The sequence below is a fragment of the Ostrea edulis genome, chromosome 3 (genome assembly GCF_947568905.1).
Source record: "Ostrea edulis chromosome 3, xbOstEdul1.1, whole genome shotgun sequence".
NCBI classification, from domain to species: Eukaryota; Metazoa; Mollusca; class Bivalvia; order Ostreida; family Ostreidae; genus Ostrea; species Ostrea edulis.
Genome location: NC_079166.1, coordinates 55,178,124 through 55,199,734, shown reverse-complemented (window position 1 = coordinate 55,199,734; position 21,611 = coordinate 55,178,124). Strand labels below are relative to the sequence as shown.

General features: G+C 35.3%; 1 protein-coding gene across 1 annotated transcript in view; it reads left to right on the top strand.

Annotated features, from left to right (window-relative positions):
• LOC125675157 (E3 ubiquitin-protein ligase rnf213-alpha-like) overlaps positions 1 to 21,611 on the top strand; it is a 204,074-nt gene that overhangs the window by 167,558 nt on the left and 14,905 nt on the right. Inside the window, 8 exon segments of the mRNA XM_056158173.1 lie at positions 6,309 to 6,419; positions 6,923 to 6,976; positions 8,092 to 8,292; positions 9,555 to 9,654; positions 12,790 to 12,824; positions 18,519 to 18,616; positions 19,854 to 20,007; positions 20,916 to 21,084. Of these exon segments, the coding sequence (XP_056014148.1) occupies positions 6,309 to 6,419; positions 6,923 to 6,976; positions 8,092 to 8,292; positions 9,555 to 9,654; positions 12,790 to 12,824; positions 18,519 to 18,616; positions 19,854 to 20,007; positions 20,916 to 21,084 (922 nt within the window).

The window sequence follows — 21,611 nt, the reverse complement described above, 5'->3', positions numbered from 1 at the left end:
GTAGAGAACAATATCATACAGTACTGATGTAGAGAGAACAATATCATACAGTACTGATGTAGAGAGAACAATATCATACAGTACTGATATAGAGAACAATATCATACAGTACTAATGTAGAGAACAATATCATACAGTACTGATGTAGAGTACAATATCATACAGTACTGATGTAGAGAGAACAATATCATACAGTACTGATGTAGAGAGAACAATATCATACAGTACTGATGTAGAGTACAATATCATACAGTACTGATGTAGAGTACAATATCATACAGTACTGAAAAAGAGAGAACAATATCATACAGTACTGATGTAGAGAACAATATCATACAGTACTGATGTAGAGAACAATATCATACAGTACTGATGTAGAGAACAATATCATACAGTACTGATGTAGAGAACAATATCATACAGTACTGATGTAGAGAGAACAATATCATACAGTACTGATGTAGAGAGAACAATATCATACAGTACTGATGTAGAGAACAATATCATACAGTACTGATGTAGAGAGAACAATATCATACAGTACTAATGTAGAGAACAATATCATACAGTACTAATGTAGAGAACAATATCATACAGTACTAATGTAGAGAACAATATCATACAGTACTGATGTAGAGAGAACAATATCATACAGTACTGATGTAGAGAACAATATCATACAGTACTGATGTAGAGAACAATATCATACAGTACTGATGTAGAGAGAACAATATCATACAGTACTGATGTAGAGAACAATATCATACAGTACTAATGTAGAGAGTACAATATCATACAGTACTGATGTAGAGAACAATATCATACAGTACTGATGTAGAGTACAATATCATACAGTACTGATGTAGAGAACAATATCATACAGTACTGATGTAGAGAGAACAATATCATACAGTACTGATGTAGAGAGTACAATATCATACAGTACTGATGTAGAGAGAACAATATCATACAGTACTGATGTAGAGAACAATATCATACAGTACTGATGTAGAGAGAACAATATCATACAGTACTGATGTAGAGAGAACAATATCATACAGTACTGATGTAGAGAACAATATCATACAGTACTGATGTAGAGAGAACAATATCATACAGTACTGATGTAGAGAGAACAATATCATACAGTACTAATGTAGAGAGAACAATATCATACAGTACTGATATAGAGAACAATATCATACAGTACTGATGTAGAGAGTACAATATCATACAGTACTGATGTAGAGAACAATATCATACAGTACTGATGTAGAGAGAACAATATCATACAGTACTGATGTAGAGAACAATATCATACAGTACTGATATAGAGAACAATATCATACAGTACTGATGTAGAGAGAACAATATCATACAGTACTAATGTAGAGAACAATATCATACGGTACTGATGTAGAGAGAACAATATCATACAGTACTAATGTAGAGAACAATATCATACAGTACTGATGTAGAGAACAATATCATACAGTACTAATGTAGAGAGAACAATATCATACAGTACTGATGTAGAGAGAACAATATCATACGGTACTGATATAGAGAACAATATCATACGGTACTGATGTAGAGAGAACAATATCATACAGTACTAATGTAGAGAACAATATCATACAGTACTGATGTAGAGAACAATATCATACAGTACTGATGTAGAGAGAACAATATCATACAGTACTGATGTAGAGAGAACAATATCATACAGTACTAATGTAGAGAACAATATCATACAGTACTAATGTAGAGAACAATATCATACAGTACTGATGTAGAGAGAACAATATCATACAGTACTGATGTAGAGAACAATATCATACAGTACTGATGTAGAGAACAATATCATACAGTACTGATGTAGAGAGAACAATATCATACAGTACTGATGTAGAGAACAATATCATACAGTACTAATGTAGAGAGTACAATATCATACAGTACTGATGTAGAGAACAATATCATACAGTACTGATGTAGAGTACAATATCATACAGTACTGATGTAGAGAACAATATCATACAGTACTGATGTAGAGAGAACAATATCATACAGTACTGATGTAGAGAGTACAATATCATACAGTACTGATGTAGAGAGAACAATATCATACAGTACTGATGTAGAGAACAATATCATACAGTACTGATGTAGAGAGAACAATATCATACAGTACTGATGTAGAGAGAACAATATCATACAGTACTGATGTAGAGAACAATATCATACAGTACTGATGTAGAGAGAACAATATCATACAGTACTGATGTAGAGAGAACAATATCATACAGTACTAATGTAGAGAGAACAATATCATACAGTACTGATATAGAGAACAATATCATACAGTACTGATGTAGAGAGTACAATATCATACAGTACTGATGTAGAGAACAATATCATACAGTACTGATGTAGAGAGAACAATATCATACAGTACTGATGTAGAGAACAATATCATACAGTACTGATATAGAGAACAATATCATACAGTACTGATGTAGAGAGAACAATATCATACAGTACTAATGTAGAGAACAATATCATACGGTACTGATGTAGAGAGAACAATATCATACAGTACTAATGTAGAGAACAATATCATACAGTACTGATGTAGAGAACAATATCATACAGTACTAATGTAGAGAGAACAATATCATACAGTACTGATGTAGAGAGAACAATATCATACGGTACTGATATAGAGAACAATATCATACGGTACTGATGTAGAGAGAACAATATCATACAGTACTAATGTAGAGAACAATATCATACAGTACTGATGTAGAGAACAATATCATACAGTACTGATGTAGAGAGAACAATATCATACAGTACTGATGTAGAGAACAATATCATACAGTACTGATGTAGAGAGAACAATATCATACAGTACTGATGTAGAGAACAATATCATACAGTACTGATGTAGAGAACAATATCATACAGTACTGATGTAGAGTACAATATCATACAGTACTGATGTAGAGAACAATATCATACAGTACTGATGTAGAGAGAACAATATCATACAGTACTGATGTAGAGAGAACAATATCATACAGTACTGATATAGAGAACAATATCATACAGTACTAATGTAGAGAACAATATCATACAGTACTGATGTAGAGTACAATATCATACAGTACTGATGTAGAGAACAATATCATACAGTACTGATGTAGAGAGAACAATATCATACAGTACTGATGTAGAGAGAACAATATCATACAGTACTGATGTAGAGTACAATATCATACAGTACTGATGTAGAGTACAATATCATACAGTACTGAAAAAGAGAGAACAATATCATACAGTACTGATGTAGAGAACAATATCATACAGTACTGATGTAGAGAACAATATCATACAGTACTGATGTAGAGAACAATATCATACAGTACTGATGTAGAGAACAATGTCATACAGTACTGATGTAGAGAACAATATCATACAGTACTGATGTAGAGAGAACAATATCATACAGTACTGATGTAGAGAGAACAATATCATACGGTACTGATATAGAGAACAATATCATACGGTACTGATGTAGAGAGAACAATATCATACAGTACTAATGTAGAGAACAATATCATACAGTACTGATGTAGAGAACAATATCATACAGTACTAATGTAGAGAACAATATCATACAGTACTAATGTAGAGAACAATATCATACAGTACTAATGTAGAGTACAATATCATACAGTACTGATATAGAGAACAATATCATACAGTACTGATGTAGAGTACAATATCATACAGTACTGATGTAGAGAGAACAATATCATACAGTACTGATGTAGAGGTAGCCATTAGAACAATTCAATGTCATACAGTACTGCTGTGGAAGTATTGTAGAGAACAAGAGTTTTGTATAAATTTGTTTTCATCATGGCTAATGAATGTTTTTGGCAAAAGTTTGAATTATTTTCAGATATCTTCTTTATGCTTATAGTAATTAATTCTAATAGTTCGTTTGCCAAAATTTTGCGATAATTAACCACAATATAGACTTGAGTCTAAGCCCCGATTTCAAAAAGTCTAGTTAATTAGGTAGGTAGTCACGTGGTACAGTGATGTCGATTGCACCCTTCGGATTGTAGAAGTAGTGTGAGATATTATTAAAAACTCAGCTTTTAGGGGCCTAATTTATTCACCATGGGCAACATTACATCGATGTTGACAAATTTTTCGAGTTTTATATGTTTTTGCCACCAGTACATACATATAGCGATGTAAATACCCAAATATAGCAAGGAAATCGTGTATGAAATAGGCAATATTGCGAGTAAATAATGTATATATGGGTCGCTGTCTACTAACTGTTTGATAATGTTATCCCTTTATACATCTGTAATTGGCGCTGTTTTTTCCCCCAAATATAAACAGTGCAATAATTATTTATTTTTGGATTGGACAAATTATAATACGTTACATTGTTGACAACTACGTCCTATGCCAAGCTATTATCACGGCCGAGTGCATTTCGGAAAGAGGGAAAAAGAAACAACACACACAAATCAGTAAAAGTAATCAAATTTAAAGTGGAAATTATATTATTTTATTTTAATGAAGCAATCTTATTATTATATTTTTGAATTGTGATCTGCACGTCGTTAGGAAGTGGGAGCACGGCGTTATACTGACGCACTCTTGAAAGATGTTACGAGTTCAATGAGAAATAATTTTATAATTCAATTTAAAGTTTGGAAATACAATATTCTTTTACTTATATAATTAAAAGTTCAATTATTTTGTATCTTTAAAATGTTTGTTAATCTACCATTTGGTAGAAACTGGAAGCACATTATACCGGGTATATGTTGTTACTGACAAGGTGAAGGTCAGTTGATCCGAGTGTGTATTGAATTTGAAGACCAGAACAGAATTATGTAGTGCTTATAAGCTTCGATATATCCATTTTATCGCAGTTTATAAGGGTCTCTGTTCAAGCGATTTTTGAAAAGCTGACTGGGTGTATTTTTAAAGGTAAAATTCTTGCTCCAACAAAAAATTATCCACATCTGTTTTCTCGTACCTTCCTTCGAAAAATTGAAAAATACTCAGTCTAAATCCTTTCTATCGACAACTAGTACATCCAAGCACGGCACAAAACATCGTAATGCAATATTATTTACAAGCCGTCAATGTGATAATTGGTTTTTTGTTGATTAAATCTAATCAGTTTATGAAATGGCTAATAGATGTTTTTAAACCTGAGGGCGCATATGACGTCACACATAATGGCGTGTAAAATAGCGAAAGTAAATATGCATATCGCAAGATTTGAATTTCATCGCTTTCAAACTCGAAAACTACGCAAAATATTTCATTTAAAACACATTTAAAGTAGTTTTAGGCATGAGAAGAATTAATTTTGCTGAAAAAATGAAAAAGTTTTGAAACATGCGTTGTGTCCTTTAAAATAACCCACAGTGCAGGAGTTAAAAGTGAGGGGTTTTTTGGGGGGGGGGGTGGAAGGGATCAAGGGCACAAATGGAGGATGAATGGCTGCAAAGAAGGACAGCTCTTCAAGCATAAAATTCAGATCACACACTCCATGGAATCTCACAAACCTTAAAATTAAGATCCCACCAATGCTTTATTTTATTTTATCACATAGAAATACTGGTGGTATATGATTTACAGTATAATTTTGTAAATCAGAAGCCTTAAAATATGCGAGGACATAAAAATTAAAGAGACATTATACAGCTCATATTGAGCAAAATTCATGAAGTGAAATTTTACCACAACTTTCTCAAATTTTATTGTAACAGTTTAGTTAAATTATATGAGAGCTAGGCGAAACAAACATAAGACTAGACGTGAAGATACTGCTGGATAAGTAAGTCTCAAAACTACTTAATTATCAGAAACAGGGAATAATCCCATTATTGAAAAGGGGAGTATTCAAATATAACACACACAAACACCCAAAGGAATTAAAATAATTTCCTTGAAAAAAAAAAATATCATATAGCACAAAAGTCCAAGTCACCATGAAAAAACCTTGAATTATGGATAGTCTTCAAAGTGCAGTGGAGAGCATAATTATAATGCTTTCAAACTGTTCAAAATTTCAGTATTTTATCAATAAATGTTAAAAAACATACAATGAAGTTGTGGAAAATGTCTCTTTAACTTAATAAGGGTTAAATTTACAGTGTCTTGTTTTTCATTCTGTCAATGTTTAATTGTTAGTTATTTTATGATATGGTTTTATTATGAACGTTTTTTACATTGTGTTGACGTGGTTTAATATACAGGCTGTCAAGGTACCAGATTACCAGAAGAGAACGCTGGTCCTCCTGGCTATGTTAAGGGAGATAACGTTGTCCTGTCTGTACCCAGAAAGTAGGAGAAGAGTTACTCCAGCGGTAAGTTAAGATTTGTAATTTGTATGATAATGGTGCAGTAGACAGTCATGTCATGTCAGACTGTCACGATGATGCGTTAATTAAAATATGAGTCTGATTGCAGATTATGTTACCGTGTTTTATCATGACTTGGTGCAGATTATTAATAGGTTTATAAACTGCGAATAGTTTATAAACAGTGTTATAATCCCATAACAGAGTTTGCTATTCCTAGAGATTTAAATTCTTAACTTAGTTGATGAACATGCTTTTTATTGTGTTTTCAACATGAATTTTAACAAGTGATTTCAGTGCTTTATTTAGCAAGTTATGTTATTTAGAAATAAAGTATGTTGCTTATAGGCAATCAAATTGCATGTTACGCATGACATAAATCAAATTATAATGAAATGTTTTCGTGCTTGGAAAGTTGTTGAATGTGTAAGGAGGGGAACTGTTGCCATTAGTTGGATAATGAGGTAGGTCAAAAGATTATTTCTTGTAAACTTTTGATTTTTTTACAGGCTGTTGAACTTCTTCATCAGTTTTTGGCACAACATCCCATGTTTGCAAATCAGGTATGAAATATAACAAAATATTAAATATCAAAGAAAAATGATAGCAAAGACTTTGCATAGATTAATTAAGATTTCATGCACTTGTAATCTTTATTCTTTTTATGGCATCTTATATGTGAACATGAAAAAATAGCTTTTCACATAAAACAGCTTGCATACACATGGATGCAGGTTAACATTACTAAGATGTTTATTTATACAGATTACTAGATTTGCACTTGCAGAGCATGTTTACGCTTAGAAATCACTTTGTCATCTATCTGTTTGTCACACTTGGGACTGTGTATTCTGTTTGTGAGTAATTGGAACTGTAAGAGATAGGATATGATATTAAGTATGTGTATTCTGTTTGTGAGTAACATTTCGTTTACACCTTAGTTCTATTTATCCACCTGCAGGCGATGCATGTTCCTAGGAAAACCCTACTAGTTGTCCCTCTGGCTGAGGAATATATCGAGTTGTCCCCCTGGCTGAGGGATATATTGAGTTTTCCCTCTGGCTGAGGGATATATTGAGGTGTCCCTCTGGCTGAGGGATATATTGAGCTGTCCCTCTGGCTGAGGGATATATTGAGCTGTACCTCTGGCTGAGGGAAAAATTGATTTGGGTCTGATTTGGTTTCTGGATAGTATATCAAATACTGTGTAAGCTTTAGTTCAGAAGGTCAAGGTCACAGTGTGAGAAATTGTTTCCAGATGATATCTTGTTTGAGATTTAACAATGGAACTTTATATGTAGGGTAACCAAGACTTCAGGATCACCTCGGTTGATTTTAGGTAGAAACCATTAAGGTCACTGTTTCTTACAATAAGCCTTAGAGATGATTTGCAGATGAACTCTCAAAAATCATTGATTAGATTTCACATTAATGGTCTTAATCACAAAAGGATAACCTCCATCACTTTTATGATCCAATGATCAAGGTCACCAGCTCACAAAAGACCACATATTGTCTCTGGATGGCATTTTCAATATCGTGATTTATAGCACTGAATGAAACTGCATGAAGAGTCCTTTTGTAGAATGTTTCCCCCGTTTAAAAAACACAAATGAAATGAAGCAGGGGAATCTACTTGTTCTCACTATAAACTTTTACTTTGTGTCATCTTTTTCAGGTTGATCTGCCAAGAGCACTTTGTACAAACAACCTCTGGAGGAGAAACCCCCAGCTGACCGTCCAGGAGGGTATGGATCTTGGCCATCAGAACACACTGTGTATGTTGAACCACTTCTTCATCACTCTGTTACAGATCCCTGATGAGAGGACACTGTTAGAACCCCTCAACAGACTGGTTCAACAGCCACAAGACATGCAGGTGTGTATGAGGTGCAGCAGGTGTGTGTGAGGTGAATGGGGGTTGAGGTGTAGTGGGTGTGTATGAGGTGTAGTGGATGTGTGTGAGGTGTAGTGGATGTGTGTGAGGTGCAGCGGGTGTGTGTGAAGTATAGTGGGTGTGAGGTAAAGTGGAGTGTGTGTGAAATGCAGCGGGTGTGTATGAGGTGCATCGAGTGTGTGTGAGGTGTAGCAGGTGTGTGTGAGGTGTAGTGGGTGTGTGTGTGAGATGTAGAGGGTGTGTGTGTGAGGTGTAGTGGGTGGGTGTGTGTGTGTGAGGTGTAGTGGGTATGTGTGAGGTGTAGTGTGTGTGTGTGAGGTGTAGTGGGTGTGTGTGAGGTGTAGCGGGTGTGTGTGTGAGGTGTAGTGGGTTGTGTGAGGTGTAGAGGGTGTGTGAGATGTAGTGGGTATGTGTGAGGTGTAGTGGGGTGTATGAGGTGTAGTGGGTGTGTGTGAGGTGTAGTGGGTGTGTGTGTGTGAGGTGTAGTGGGTGTGTGTGTGAGGTGTAGAGGGTGTGTGAGATGTAGTGGGTATGTGTGAGGTGTAGTGGGTGTGTGTGAGGTGTAGCGGGTGTGTGTGTGTGAGGTGTAGCGGGTATGTGAGATGTAGTGGGTATGTGTGAGGTGTAGTGGGTGGGTGTGAGGTGTAGTGGGTGTGTGTGAGATGTAGTGGGGTGTGTGTGAGGTGTAGTGGGTATGTGAGGTGTAGCGGGGTGTGTGTGTGAGGTGTAGTGGGGGTGAGGTGTTGTGGGTGTGTGTGAGGTGTAGGGGGGGGGAGGGGGGGGGTGAGGTGCAGTGGATGTAGAACATTTTCATTGATAATATTTTTGATATGTCTATCTGCATGTTTGTCCACAACTTTTACCTTGCTCATAATTTTGAAGTACATATTGTATCGTATATACAAAATATTTATAGGGTCATGTGAAAAGACAAGGTCAAAGCATAGTTAGGTCAAGGTCATGTTAACATTAGCCATGCTACAATAGGGCTTGGCAGTTTGGGTCACATTTGCTTCACAAAAATATCTTAGATTCTTCCCTCAGCTTCATTTTCTGAACAAACTGTAGGTAGGTTTCTTATGTAAACTAATAATACAATGTAGATAAATACTTAGAAATATGAACACCTAATTCAGTCATCATACATGCTGAGAGGAGCTTAGTTTCAATGAGACAGTTTTAGCTTTATAAGTCATTCAATGTTAAACTTGTTTATGATTTTTCAATGTAAACTTTCACTCTAGAGAGCCTTCCTGCCCACCATGCCACAAGATGATGTTGCCGAGATCAAAGAGGCCTTGTTGGCAGCCAGACAAGGCGGTGATGAAAATCCTGTTTTCTATCGTAAGTTACGGACCCCTTTGTGTAGAACTGAAAATCTGGTCATCTGTCGTAAGTTACAGACCCCTTTGTGTAGGATAGAACTGAAAATCTGGTCATCTGTCGTAAGTTATGGACCCCTTTCTGTAGGATAGAACTGAAAATCTGGTCATCTGTCGTAAGTCACGGGTCCTTAATTTGCACTGAAAATATGATCTTCTATTAACGGGCCATTTGTATAGGATTGTACTGAAAATCTGGTCTTCTATTATACATGCAAGTTATGGGCCCTAATTGCAGTCTGATTAAAGACCCAAAAATAATACGTTATGGTTTCTTCAGGGATCACTGGATATGGGCAGAGCTTGTGTATGGCCTTAGTTATCTATCAGAAATTTACCTGGCCAAAAGATCAGGATGCAGTGTATACTTTTGATATACACAGGAAGTGTCTCAGGGCCATCTGCAGTGTTTCTGTGGTCATAGTGTATAATGAGCTGACACACAGTCTACACCTCCCCTCTGTTGTGGACAGGTCAATGTGATCAAAACTCTGGTGTATTGGGCTTCCTAAAGATCTAAAGAATGCCCATAATTATTGACGGATATTGTTATCAAAACACCTCTCTGGGGTAGCTGCAGACCACAGTCTCTGCAGATGTCACTCCACCTGAGATCTATTGTTAAATGATTGACAGACGGCTTATCATTGATCATCATACAGGTAAAATTTTGGGGTGTTAACTTAAAATTGGGTCTTTAAAATACTATACCTTGACTCATTATCATATCCCAGTACCATCATAATCAGACTGGGGCCCTTTGTATAAGATTGAACTGAAATCTGGTCTTCAACCAATATGAATTTTACTCCCTTTTTATGACCAAATGAATTATTCTTTACAAAGTTCGGATCAGTATTGGTATAACGCTAAAATTTATTTATTTTGTCCTGGACGAAAATGTCACTCTGTCATTGGATAAAGGCTTTCATCACATGCAAACTGTCTAAAATTTCTGTACCAAAAAATACTAATGGATTAAGATGCCTTTTTACTACAGATTTATGATAGGTCATGTTTAATATAGCTCAGTGTAAGTTTTACCCCTTTCATTTGAGACATGACTTGAAGGTTGTAAACAGTTTAAACAAGCATGACCATAATGCAGATTTCTTGACATTCTGTGAATTTAAACAAGCATGATCATGATTCAGATTTCTTGACGCTTTGTGAAATTTAAACAAGCATGACCATGATACAGATTGACATTCTGTGGAATTAGTCTATGGTAATACACTACAGTACTCGATAAAATAAAACATTGATTATAGATTTATTACTGACCGTCTACGTAAATATTTTGTGTTGATGAAGCCTTAATTGGTATACAGTGGAGCCTCATTAATCCGGACACTTTGGTTCCCAGCAAAATCGTCCGGATAAATGAAGCGTCCGGATAATTGAATCGCATATTTTCTATCTTTACATATTAAGTAACCAATATATGCCTACTTTATTGATGCATAGTGAATTAAACACATTCTATCATTGGATTTGACCATTAGCATAAGTAAATAAATTATGATGATGTTAACATTTACATGTACTTCAAAGCACTAAAATTTGATACGTGTTCAGTGTATTTGCCTGTGCTTACATTGTACATATATATGAGCCCTACAAATAAATATACAGAACTGTGTACTGTATACACTAAACCAAATAATGAAGCACTTTATGTAACTATAAGTAAATGAATCATTAGTAACTAACATAATCATTTACACTTCAAACATTTCATCACACTTTTACTTGTAATTTCCATCTGTCACGATTCACAGGTTCGGCAGTCTGTTAAAACAATCTTCATCGTCCAAAGTTGATATAAAAATTTCGTGATTATCATGTCAGTTGACAACATTCTTAGACCAAAATTCCATCTGCCAGAGTTTATATTTCTTATTCTATAATTATTCAAGACAATATCGGGAGAACAAAAATCATTTAAGCTCGTAATATCAAGACCTACTGCTGCTTTGATCTAGCCACGCGCACCTATTATTTTCATGATGCGATAATAACGGAACAAAACTCGGGTGAAACTAACATTACGGGTACATACAAAATTTAATTGTCATTTTCCTTAAAATGGTAATTTTCTCACTTCTACCCAGAATTTAAAAATTCGAAAGCAATAAAGCTCTACAACATCGTAACAAGAATCAATCATACACAGGTACATTCTACATGCGTGACATTCTGAACGTTAAAAACTTACTACATATACATGTGCATGAACATAACATGTATATTTCAAGCCAATCAACAGTATAAAATCCAGAATCTAGAAGTATAATCTACACTCTTTAGATTTGCATAAGCCGATAATCAATTTACGAATCAGTACAATTGATATGTGTAGCACATGTAGCAGTTAACAAAATTATCATTACGGCATGCTTAATTTATTAATACTATTAGGCTACGTATTGATCAAGACTATAGAATAATATGCTACAGATTTATATACAAAATTCAACACTACACGCAATAAATATCTTATGTGCGAAAATTGGCAATACAATGTCTCGATCGGCACGTGCTATCTAATTGACATATCATCACACACCACTTAATTATAGGGAGGTGTTGACAGGGTACAGGTAATCGCTTCAATTAGACAGTTTGGCTTGTTTTCTTTATAATTGACACCTTGCTAAAATTGTCCGACACAGACCTTCCCTTAAACAAAATTACCGTCCGGATTAACAGTGCAATTTTCAATGCATTATAACGTTTTGTAGTAAAAAGTGACCGTTCGGATCCGGAACGCGAATTTCCGGATTAGTGATGCAAAATAATGTATAAAAATTCCGTTCCCTAGAAAAATCGTCCGGAAGGTGAAGCGTCCGGATTAATGGCGTCCGGATTACCAAGGCTCCACTGTATTCGTGTAGATGGTTTATTTGTTCCACCTGATATATTTTTATGGACAGTGACAAACTTAAGGAATATAACTAACAAGATTTTCCTGTATTTTAAATTCCTGCATTTACTCTTTGAATTTAAAGAGTGAGAAAAGTAATACAACTTCATGCCCACAGTAACAACATTGATATACTGTTTTTAATGATTGAATTTATCTATCTCTCTTCAGGTTGCCCAAACGGTCATCCCTACATAATTGGCAATGTAAGTTTTTTCCCTCAGATCTACTAATGATGTGTTCCTGCACAATTTTACTTTTTGAAATTTTACTTCTAGTTTTCTAATTATAGATTATTTGAAGACTGTTTAATAAGATTGTACGGCATGGAACATGTATTGATGCATTTTGTTTTTAGTACTCAGAGAATTAGATACTGAAAATAACTTGATTTCCACATGTTGTGATATTGTCAGATTTATCAGCAAGAAAAAAATTCAGTTTATTCATCATTATGTAAATATACTACAGTATAGAAAACAAGATTATATACTAAGTAGCAAAAACTTAATTTTTACATCAAGACAGCCTTTAGAATGTATGTAGAAATGAAGTCCTGACTTTACTGTAGTGTAAATATACTTTTATACAGTGCCAACCTTGTACTAATTTATGTACACTGCTAGCACATATACATGCATGTCTACAAGTTGTATATTGAAATCCAAAAGTACAGTACTCATTCATTATTGGTTGTATAATTGTACAGTACTCATTCATTATTGGTTGTATAATTGTACAGTACTCATTCATTATTGGTTGTATAATTGTACAGTACTCATTCATTATTGGTTGTATAATTATTGGAAAGCATACTGTGGAATCATTAGAATTCGTGGTGACTCAATTTTCATGGAATTCATGGGTACCCCTCACCCACGAATTTACATCCTCAACGAATAAAGACATTCCAGAGGTATCTTAAATTTCTTACAAATATATAAATCCACAAAATCACGTCCCCACAAACTCGTAAAAATTCAGCAATCCACGAAAATTGGCCCCCACGAATTTAAATGATTCTACAGTATGCTATATTTTGATTGAGTCAATATACATGTAAGTCCATGTACAGTACGTGTATAATGAGATATGCTATTTAATTAATGTTTGTTAATTAGATGACCACACTCCAATAATTGCACGTGCTAATTTAATGAACTCGTGTGTGCTGCAGCTGTAACTAACTAACTAACTCTGTGTGACTACCTGCATGAATCATAATGTGCTGAATGATTGGTTATACATGTAGTACTTTAGTGTTTTATTCATGTCTGTAGAGGTTCTTGTTAGATTGACAGATTACAGTACTTTAGTGTTTTATTCATGTCTGTAGTGGTTCTTGTTAGATTGACAAATTACAGTACTTTAGTGTTTTATTCTTGTCTGTAGTGGTTCTTGTTAGATTGACAGATTACAGTACTTTAGTGTTTTATTCATGTCTGTAGAGGTTCTTGTTAGATTGACAGATTACAGTACTTTAGTGTTTTATTCATGTCTGTAGTGGTTCTTGTTAGATTGACAGATTACAGTACTTTAGTGTTTTATTCATGTCTGTAGTGGTTCTTGTTAGATTGACAGATTACAGTACTTTAGTGTTTTATTCTTGTCTATAGATGTTCTTGTTAGATTGACAGATTACAGTACTTTAGTGTTTTATTCATGTCTGTAGTGGTTCTTGTTAGATTGACAGATTACAGTACTTTAGTGTTTTATTCATGTCTGTAGTGGTTCTTGTTAGATTGACAGATTACAGTACTTTAGTGTTTTATTAGGTCCCCTGGGCCTCTTGTTCATGTCTGTAGTGGTTCTTGTTAGATTGACAGATTACAGTACTTTAGTGTTTTATTCATGTCTGTAGTGGTTCTTGTTAGATTGACAGATTACAGTACTTTAGTGTTTTATTCATGTCTGTAGTGGTTCTTGTTAGATCAGGACTCGAAATTAACATATGCCCGTCAGTCTTTGACTGGTTAAAAGTCTGGCGGACTGACTGACATTTGTTTTTGTCAGTCCGATGGGACTGGTTAATTTTCTAAAGCATCATTTTGGAAAATATACTTTTGAAATTTTATACACACATTTGGCATGCTTCGATCTGAAGATATCAGACGAATCTGATTCGTAAATATAAATCCCACATTTAAGTGTTACAATATTGTCTGAGGCATATTGAGTTAAATTTCATTTTGATAACATTAACGAAATATGTTTAATTATTTCTGGAAAACTCTGTTGGACTGGTAAATTCTTCTGCAGACTGGTTGAAAATATACCCCATCATTCCAGCTGGACTGGTGACATAAAAAGTTAGCTTCAAGCCCTGTAGATTGACAGATTACAGTACTTTAGTGATTTATTCATGTCTGTAGTGGTTCTTGTTAGATTGACAGATTACAGTACTTTAGTGTTTTATTCATGTCTGTAGTGGTTCTTGTTAGATTGACAGATTACAGTACTTTAGTGTTTTATTCATGTCTGTAGTGGTTCTTGTTAGATTGACAGATTACAGTACTTTAGTGTTTTATTCATGTCTGTAGTGGTTCTTGTTAGATTGACAGATTACAGTACTTTAGTGTTTTATTCATGTCTGTAGAGGTTCTTGTTAGATTGACAGATTACAGTACTTTAGTGTTTTATTAGGTCACCTGAATTCATTCTGGTGACCTATTGCTATCTGTTTTTGTCCGTCGTCGTTCGTCGTGCGTTAACATTTGAACATTTTCAGCTTCTTCTCTGAAACCCCTGAACCAATTTCAACCAATTTTGGCATATAGCATCTGTGGGTGAAGGGGAACAAAAATTGTGAAATTCGTGGTCCCTGCCCCCCTGGGGCCTGAGGGGTGGGGCAAAAACCATCAAAATGAGTGTAATTTTAAAAAATCTTCTCCTTTACTCCTGGACATCAAGAAGGCAAACTGTGGGCATAATTATAATGAGCGTTGAGCCCTCTACCAAAATTGTGAAATTCATGGCCCCTGGGGCAGGGGTTCTTGTGTTAGGGTAGGGCTCTATTGGTCATATAGTGAAAATGTAGAAATTCTTTGAAAATCTTCTTCTCTGTCTCTGGGTATTAAGTAGACAAACTAATAGCATGGTAATGATGAGCAAGGATGCCTCTTTATACCCCCCGCAACAAGTGGTGGGGGGGGGGTATACTGGAATCGGGTTGTCTGTCCATCCATCCGTCCGTCTGTAGACGCAATGGTTTCCGGGCTCTAAAGCATTATCCTTTCCACCTACCGTCACCATATCATATATATGGACTACCCATGGGATGAAGATGTTCCCTATCGATTTTGGGGTTAAAAGGTCAAAGGTCAAGCGCACTGGACATTGAAGTAGCAATATGGTTTCTGGGCTCTAAAGCGTTATCCTTTCCCCCTACAGTCACCATATCAAACATATGGACTACCCATGGGATGAAGATGTTCCTTATCGATTTTGGGGTCAAAAGGTCAAAGGTCAAGCGCACTGGACATTGAAGTAGCAATATGGTTTCCAGGCTCTAAAGCATTATCCTTTCCCCCTACAGTCACCATATCAAACATATGGACTACCCATGGGATGAAGATGTTCCCTATCGATTTTGGGGTCAAAAGGTTAAAGGTCAAGCGCACTGGACATTGAAGTAGCAATATGGTTTCTGGGCTCTAAAGCGTTATCCTTTCCACCTACAGTCACCATATCATACATATGGACTACCCATGGGATGAAGATGTTCTCTATCGATTTTGGGGTCAAAAGGTTAAAGGTCATGCGCACTGGACATCGAAGTAGCAACACTCAGAAAAGAGGTAGTTTATACGTATTACCAACACTCTTTGGGAGATTGGGGTAAGCAGCGGGTATTCTTAGTGAGCATTGCTCACAGTACCTCTTGTTAAAAATTGTGAAATTCATGGCCCCTGGATCAGGGGTTCTGGTGCTAGGGTGGGGCTCTATAAGTCATATAGTGAAAATGCATTATTTCTTTGAAAATCTTCTTCTCTGTCCTTTGGTATTAAGTAGACAAACCAATAGCATGGTTATGATGAACAAGGATGCCTCTTTCAAAATTGTGAAATTCATGGCCCCTGGGTCAGGGGTTCTGGTATTAGGGTGGGGCCCTATTGATCATATAGTGAAAATGCATTTTATTTCTTTGAAAATCTTCTCCTCTGCTGCTGGGTATTAAGTAGACAAACTAATAGTATGATAATGATGATCAAGGATGCTTCTTTCAAAACTGAAATTTATGGCCCCTGGGTCAGGGGTTCTGGTGCAAAGGCGGGGCTGACCACATAGCTATTCAATGTTTCTTCCATCCAAAAGTAAAATTCTTATATTTAAACACAAACCTAATTCAAACATTGGAAGGTTGTTACATGATACTCAGGTGACCTATAAGGCCCCTGGGCCTCTTGTTCATGTCTGTAGTGGTTCTTGTTAGATTGACAGATTACAGTACTTTAGTGTTTTATTCATGTCTGTAGTGGTTCTTGTTAGATTGACAAATTACAGTACTTTAGTGTTTTATTCATGTCTGTAGTGGTTCTTGTTAGATTGACAGATTACAGTACTTTAGTGTTTTATTCATGTCTGTAGTGGTTCTAGTTAGATTGACAGATCACAGTACTTTAGTGTTTTATTCTTGTCTGTAGTGGTTCTTGTTAGATTGACAGATCACAGTACTTTAGTGTTTTATTCTTGTCTGTAGTGGTTCTTGTTAGATTGACAGATTACATTACTTTAGTGTTTTATTCATGTCTGTAGAGGTTCTTGTTAGATTGACAGATTACAGTACTTTAGTGTTTTATTCTTGTTAGAAGTCTCACCTACATAGTTGTATTTTATGAAAATTTTACAGATTTTGAGATTGTCAGAATTATGGTTATTAACCTGAGTTTTACAGAAATTTAACAGAGATGAAATGCAGACCATGTAGCTTAAGTTAAAAAGGTTTTGAGATTGTCAGATGGTTATTAACATGAGTTTTACAGAAAATTTAACAGAGATGAAATGCAGACCATGTAGCTAAAGTTTAAAAGGTTTTGAGATTGTCAGATGGTTATTAACATGAGTTTTACAGAAATTTAACAGAGATGAAATACAGACCATGCAGCTTAAGTTAAAAAGGTTTTGAGATAGTCAGATGGTTATTAACATGAGTTGATGCTACCGTATATACTCATGCACCTATAAGTCGAATCTTGGGGAGTAAAAAATTGGTCCAAAACTCCATATCCGACTTATAGGTGAGTCCTAAGAAGATTAGCATTTTTCTGGACAGCGTAATGCAGAGTATTTTTTAAACAACTTCGTATTCTGATGATTATCGTGATTATAACGTTGACTGGACATATTATATTATTCATGTATTCTAGGATCATATGCATAAAGTACAAGTATTTACATATTTTAATGATTTTATTCATCTTAAGTGTACATTATTGAAATTGATTTGTTGAGAAAATGAATAAATATCAGCACATTTCACAAAATATTATTTGAAACAGAGGTGAAAACATTAGAGCATTGATCTGAGATTCTTGAAAAATGTTATACTGACTTATAAGCGAGTCAATGGCAAATCCCTCCAAAATAGCCTACAAAATATACAACCGTCGACTTATAGGTGAACCAAACTATAGGCGAGTATATACGGTATTCAACTGTCATTTACAGATACAGGCTAGTATTAGAAGGATTAATCTGGAAAAGTGCCTCTATATGTGCATGCACTTTTAAAATCCTAAAGATTTGAATCTTGATGGAGATGTTGTAAATTGTAGTGTGGTCGTCCATATTATCGAGGGCATTGTAAAGAATGTGGTGCGGAGATAGGCGGGGAAGGTCACAAACTTTTACCCACCAATCAGTTACATGATGGGTAAGTTTACATGCCTTCTCTATTGCAGTGTGGTAGACCGGCCACTGTTGGTAGGTGTAAGGACTGTGGCCAAGAAATCGGCGGTCAGTCTTACCAACTGCGAGCTGGCAACATACTAGACCAAGGGTTTGTACACAAGACTTTATTTTCTCCTTTGATGTAGATTTTATGGAGTCTATTTCAGTTACCAAAGGAAATCTTTCAATCACTAGAGTGTTTTAACTTCTTTAATTCAGCATTGTTGAGATTACTTTGTAGTGATATTGTGAATCCATAATCCAGTGGCTGCTTGATTTTAAAGTGAATTCCACAGACACTAATTTAAAAAAAAGAAAACAATAAACAAAAAGATAAAACTTGACATCTTTTTTTGAAATTATTATTTTGAAAACTGAAGTAATGGAATGTGCACTTGCATATGAATTTCATATTTTTATTTTTATGCTCCCTGAAAAATCTTGGGGGGGGGGGGGGACATATATTATTCGTCATGTCTGTCCGTCCTTCAGTCCAATCATCCTCCTATCCGAACTCATATTTCATCAGAAATTGATATAATTGATCACACATGTTTCTTGAGACAAGGACTTGTGGACCAAGGTCTCTCAAAATCATTTTGGTAAGGTCAGGGTCACTCAGAAGATATAAAAATTCCTTATTTCAACAGTTTTTGATGTAAAAGTTCCCATAATCTAAACCTGTCATTAGAAATCTATTATAATTGATCACAAATATTCCTTTGGTCTGGGGACGTATGGATCAAGGTCATTTTTCAAAAGGTCCAGATCAATCGTAACATATACCTTATATAAGGAAAAATCAACAGTTTTTAACAGGTAATGATCATACATCACACAAATAAGTAAAGTTACAGGCAAATGGCTCTCAGACAAAGGTCACTTAAGGTCATTAAAGGTCAAATCACTCAGATCATATTCCTTGTATATGAAGAAAAATGTCATTTCAACAATGTTTTAGAAGTTATTGATCTTTAAGACCAAGATCTCTCAAGGTCATTTTGGAAAGGTCAAGTTCAATCAGAATGAGGAAAAAGTTCTTTATTTCAACAGTTTTTCAACTGGTATTGATCATATGTCACACAAATAAAGTAATAAGTAAAGATTTTCAGACAAAGGTCACTAAAGGCCATTTTGTAAAGGTCAAGGTCACTCAACAGATACCTAATATATTAAACAAATCCCTTCGTTTCAATAGCTATTGATCAATGTGCAAGTCATTTATCATATGAAGTAGTTCATTGGTTAGATGCAGTTCAGGGACCATCCATCAGTTTTACTGATATTCTTGTTGAAAATAGCCTTTGGAGTACTCTAATTATATGGTCATGTATATACATATGTAGGTTGGATCAGACAGCCACTGGTCACATTCTGGGTCGCGCTGAGGGGAGACAAGCAGTAGCCAGTCCTGAGAGAAGTCTGTCTCCTATTGAGTGTGCTGTAACCAGACTCTTCACTCACATGGCCATGTATCTGGGAGCCTGTGTTAATGTTCAGGTCAGATCGATTGTCCCAGGCTTCTATGAGGCTAATTAACACTGTAGTTCCATAGTGTTTAGATATATATGATCAATGAAGCTACATGTAATTAACTGTTAAAGTATGATTTTATTAGAAGATTCAAAACATATTGCATTAAAACACCTAGTACTTGTTAGTTATGAACTGTTGATTAACTGTTTACAGTTTTAGAGACTACTTTAAGGCCTGCTATTCCGTGAAGACTTAATGGCTTGTGTTGTTACCATATTTTGTTTCCACTGAACTCCATTAGCAGTGAAAATAATTGTACTACTGACATTTATGTGATATAAAAAAACAAACCAGTCTCTCTGTAGAGTATTTGATGGTGGATTAAATCTAGGTTAGAAGCACACACTGTATAAAGTTTTTGATGGTGGATGAAGTTTAGGTTAGGAGCACACTTTATAAAGTTTTTGATGGTGGATGAAGTTTAGGTTAGGAGCACACTGTATAAAGTTTTTGATGGTGGATGAAGTTTAGGTTAGAAGCACAGACTGTATAAAGTTTTTGATGTTGGATGAAGTTTAGGTTAGAAGCACAGACTGTATAAAGTTTTTGATGGTGGATGAAGTTTAGGTTAGGAGCACACTGTATAAAGTTTTTGATGGTGGATGAAGTTTAGGTTAGAAGCACAGACTGTATAAAGTTTTTGATGTTGGATGAAGTTTAGGTTAGGAGCACACTGTATAAAGTTTTTGATGGTGGATGAAGTTTATAGGTTAGAAGCACAGACTGTATAAAGTTTTTGATGTTGGATGAAGTTTAGGTTAGGAGCACAATGTATAAAGTTTTTGATGGTGGATGAAATTTAGGTTAGAAGCATGACCTCTCTGTAGAGTATTCAATGGTGGATAAAGTGTTATTCCTCTCCACTTACACAGGCTATACAGAGTGTAATAAAACCAGACCTGCAGGATGACAATGTATTACCGTTTCTGTGGGCACACATAGAAAAAGATCTGACCACCGTACAGAGAGCCATAGGCAGAAGTGTGGACGATGTCTACATCCTGATGCACAAAATCTGTAACGACATCATGGTCAAACACAGTAGGTCCATTCATTGAAAGTGTGGAAGTGTAAATTTCTTGACTTTGGGCCTTGATTTTTCAAGCAATTAAATGAAACTAGATTTCTTGAGAAATTTTATCCATATCTATTATTACTACAGTAAGGGCTATTCCAGAAATAAATACATGGGGGGGGGGGGGGGGGGGGGGGGGGGAGGCACCTTTTGTATATACCAAGCACCCATAAAAAAAAATAAAAAATTACCCCATGACCCATCAAATTAATAAACTCATTTTACAATGACCCATCTAATAAAAAAAAAAACTAACCAGACCCACCACAAAAATATTTTTAAAAATGAAAACGGTACAAATCTCGCGAGGTTTTCGGGACAAACATTCTAGTCAATGACGCGGTAATGCCTGTGCGACATTGTATCACAGTAGTTCTGAAGAAACGATGTCACATCAACAATCAAAGGCATCTATGGCGGGAATGTTGGAAAGATTGGGAGTCCAAACGATGCTATTATCATGAAATGGGAATGGATATGTTTTTCCACGAAT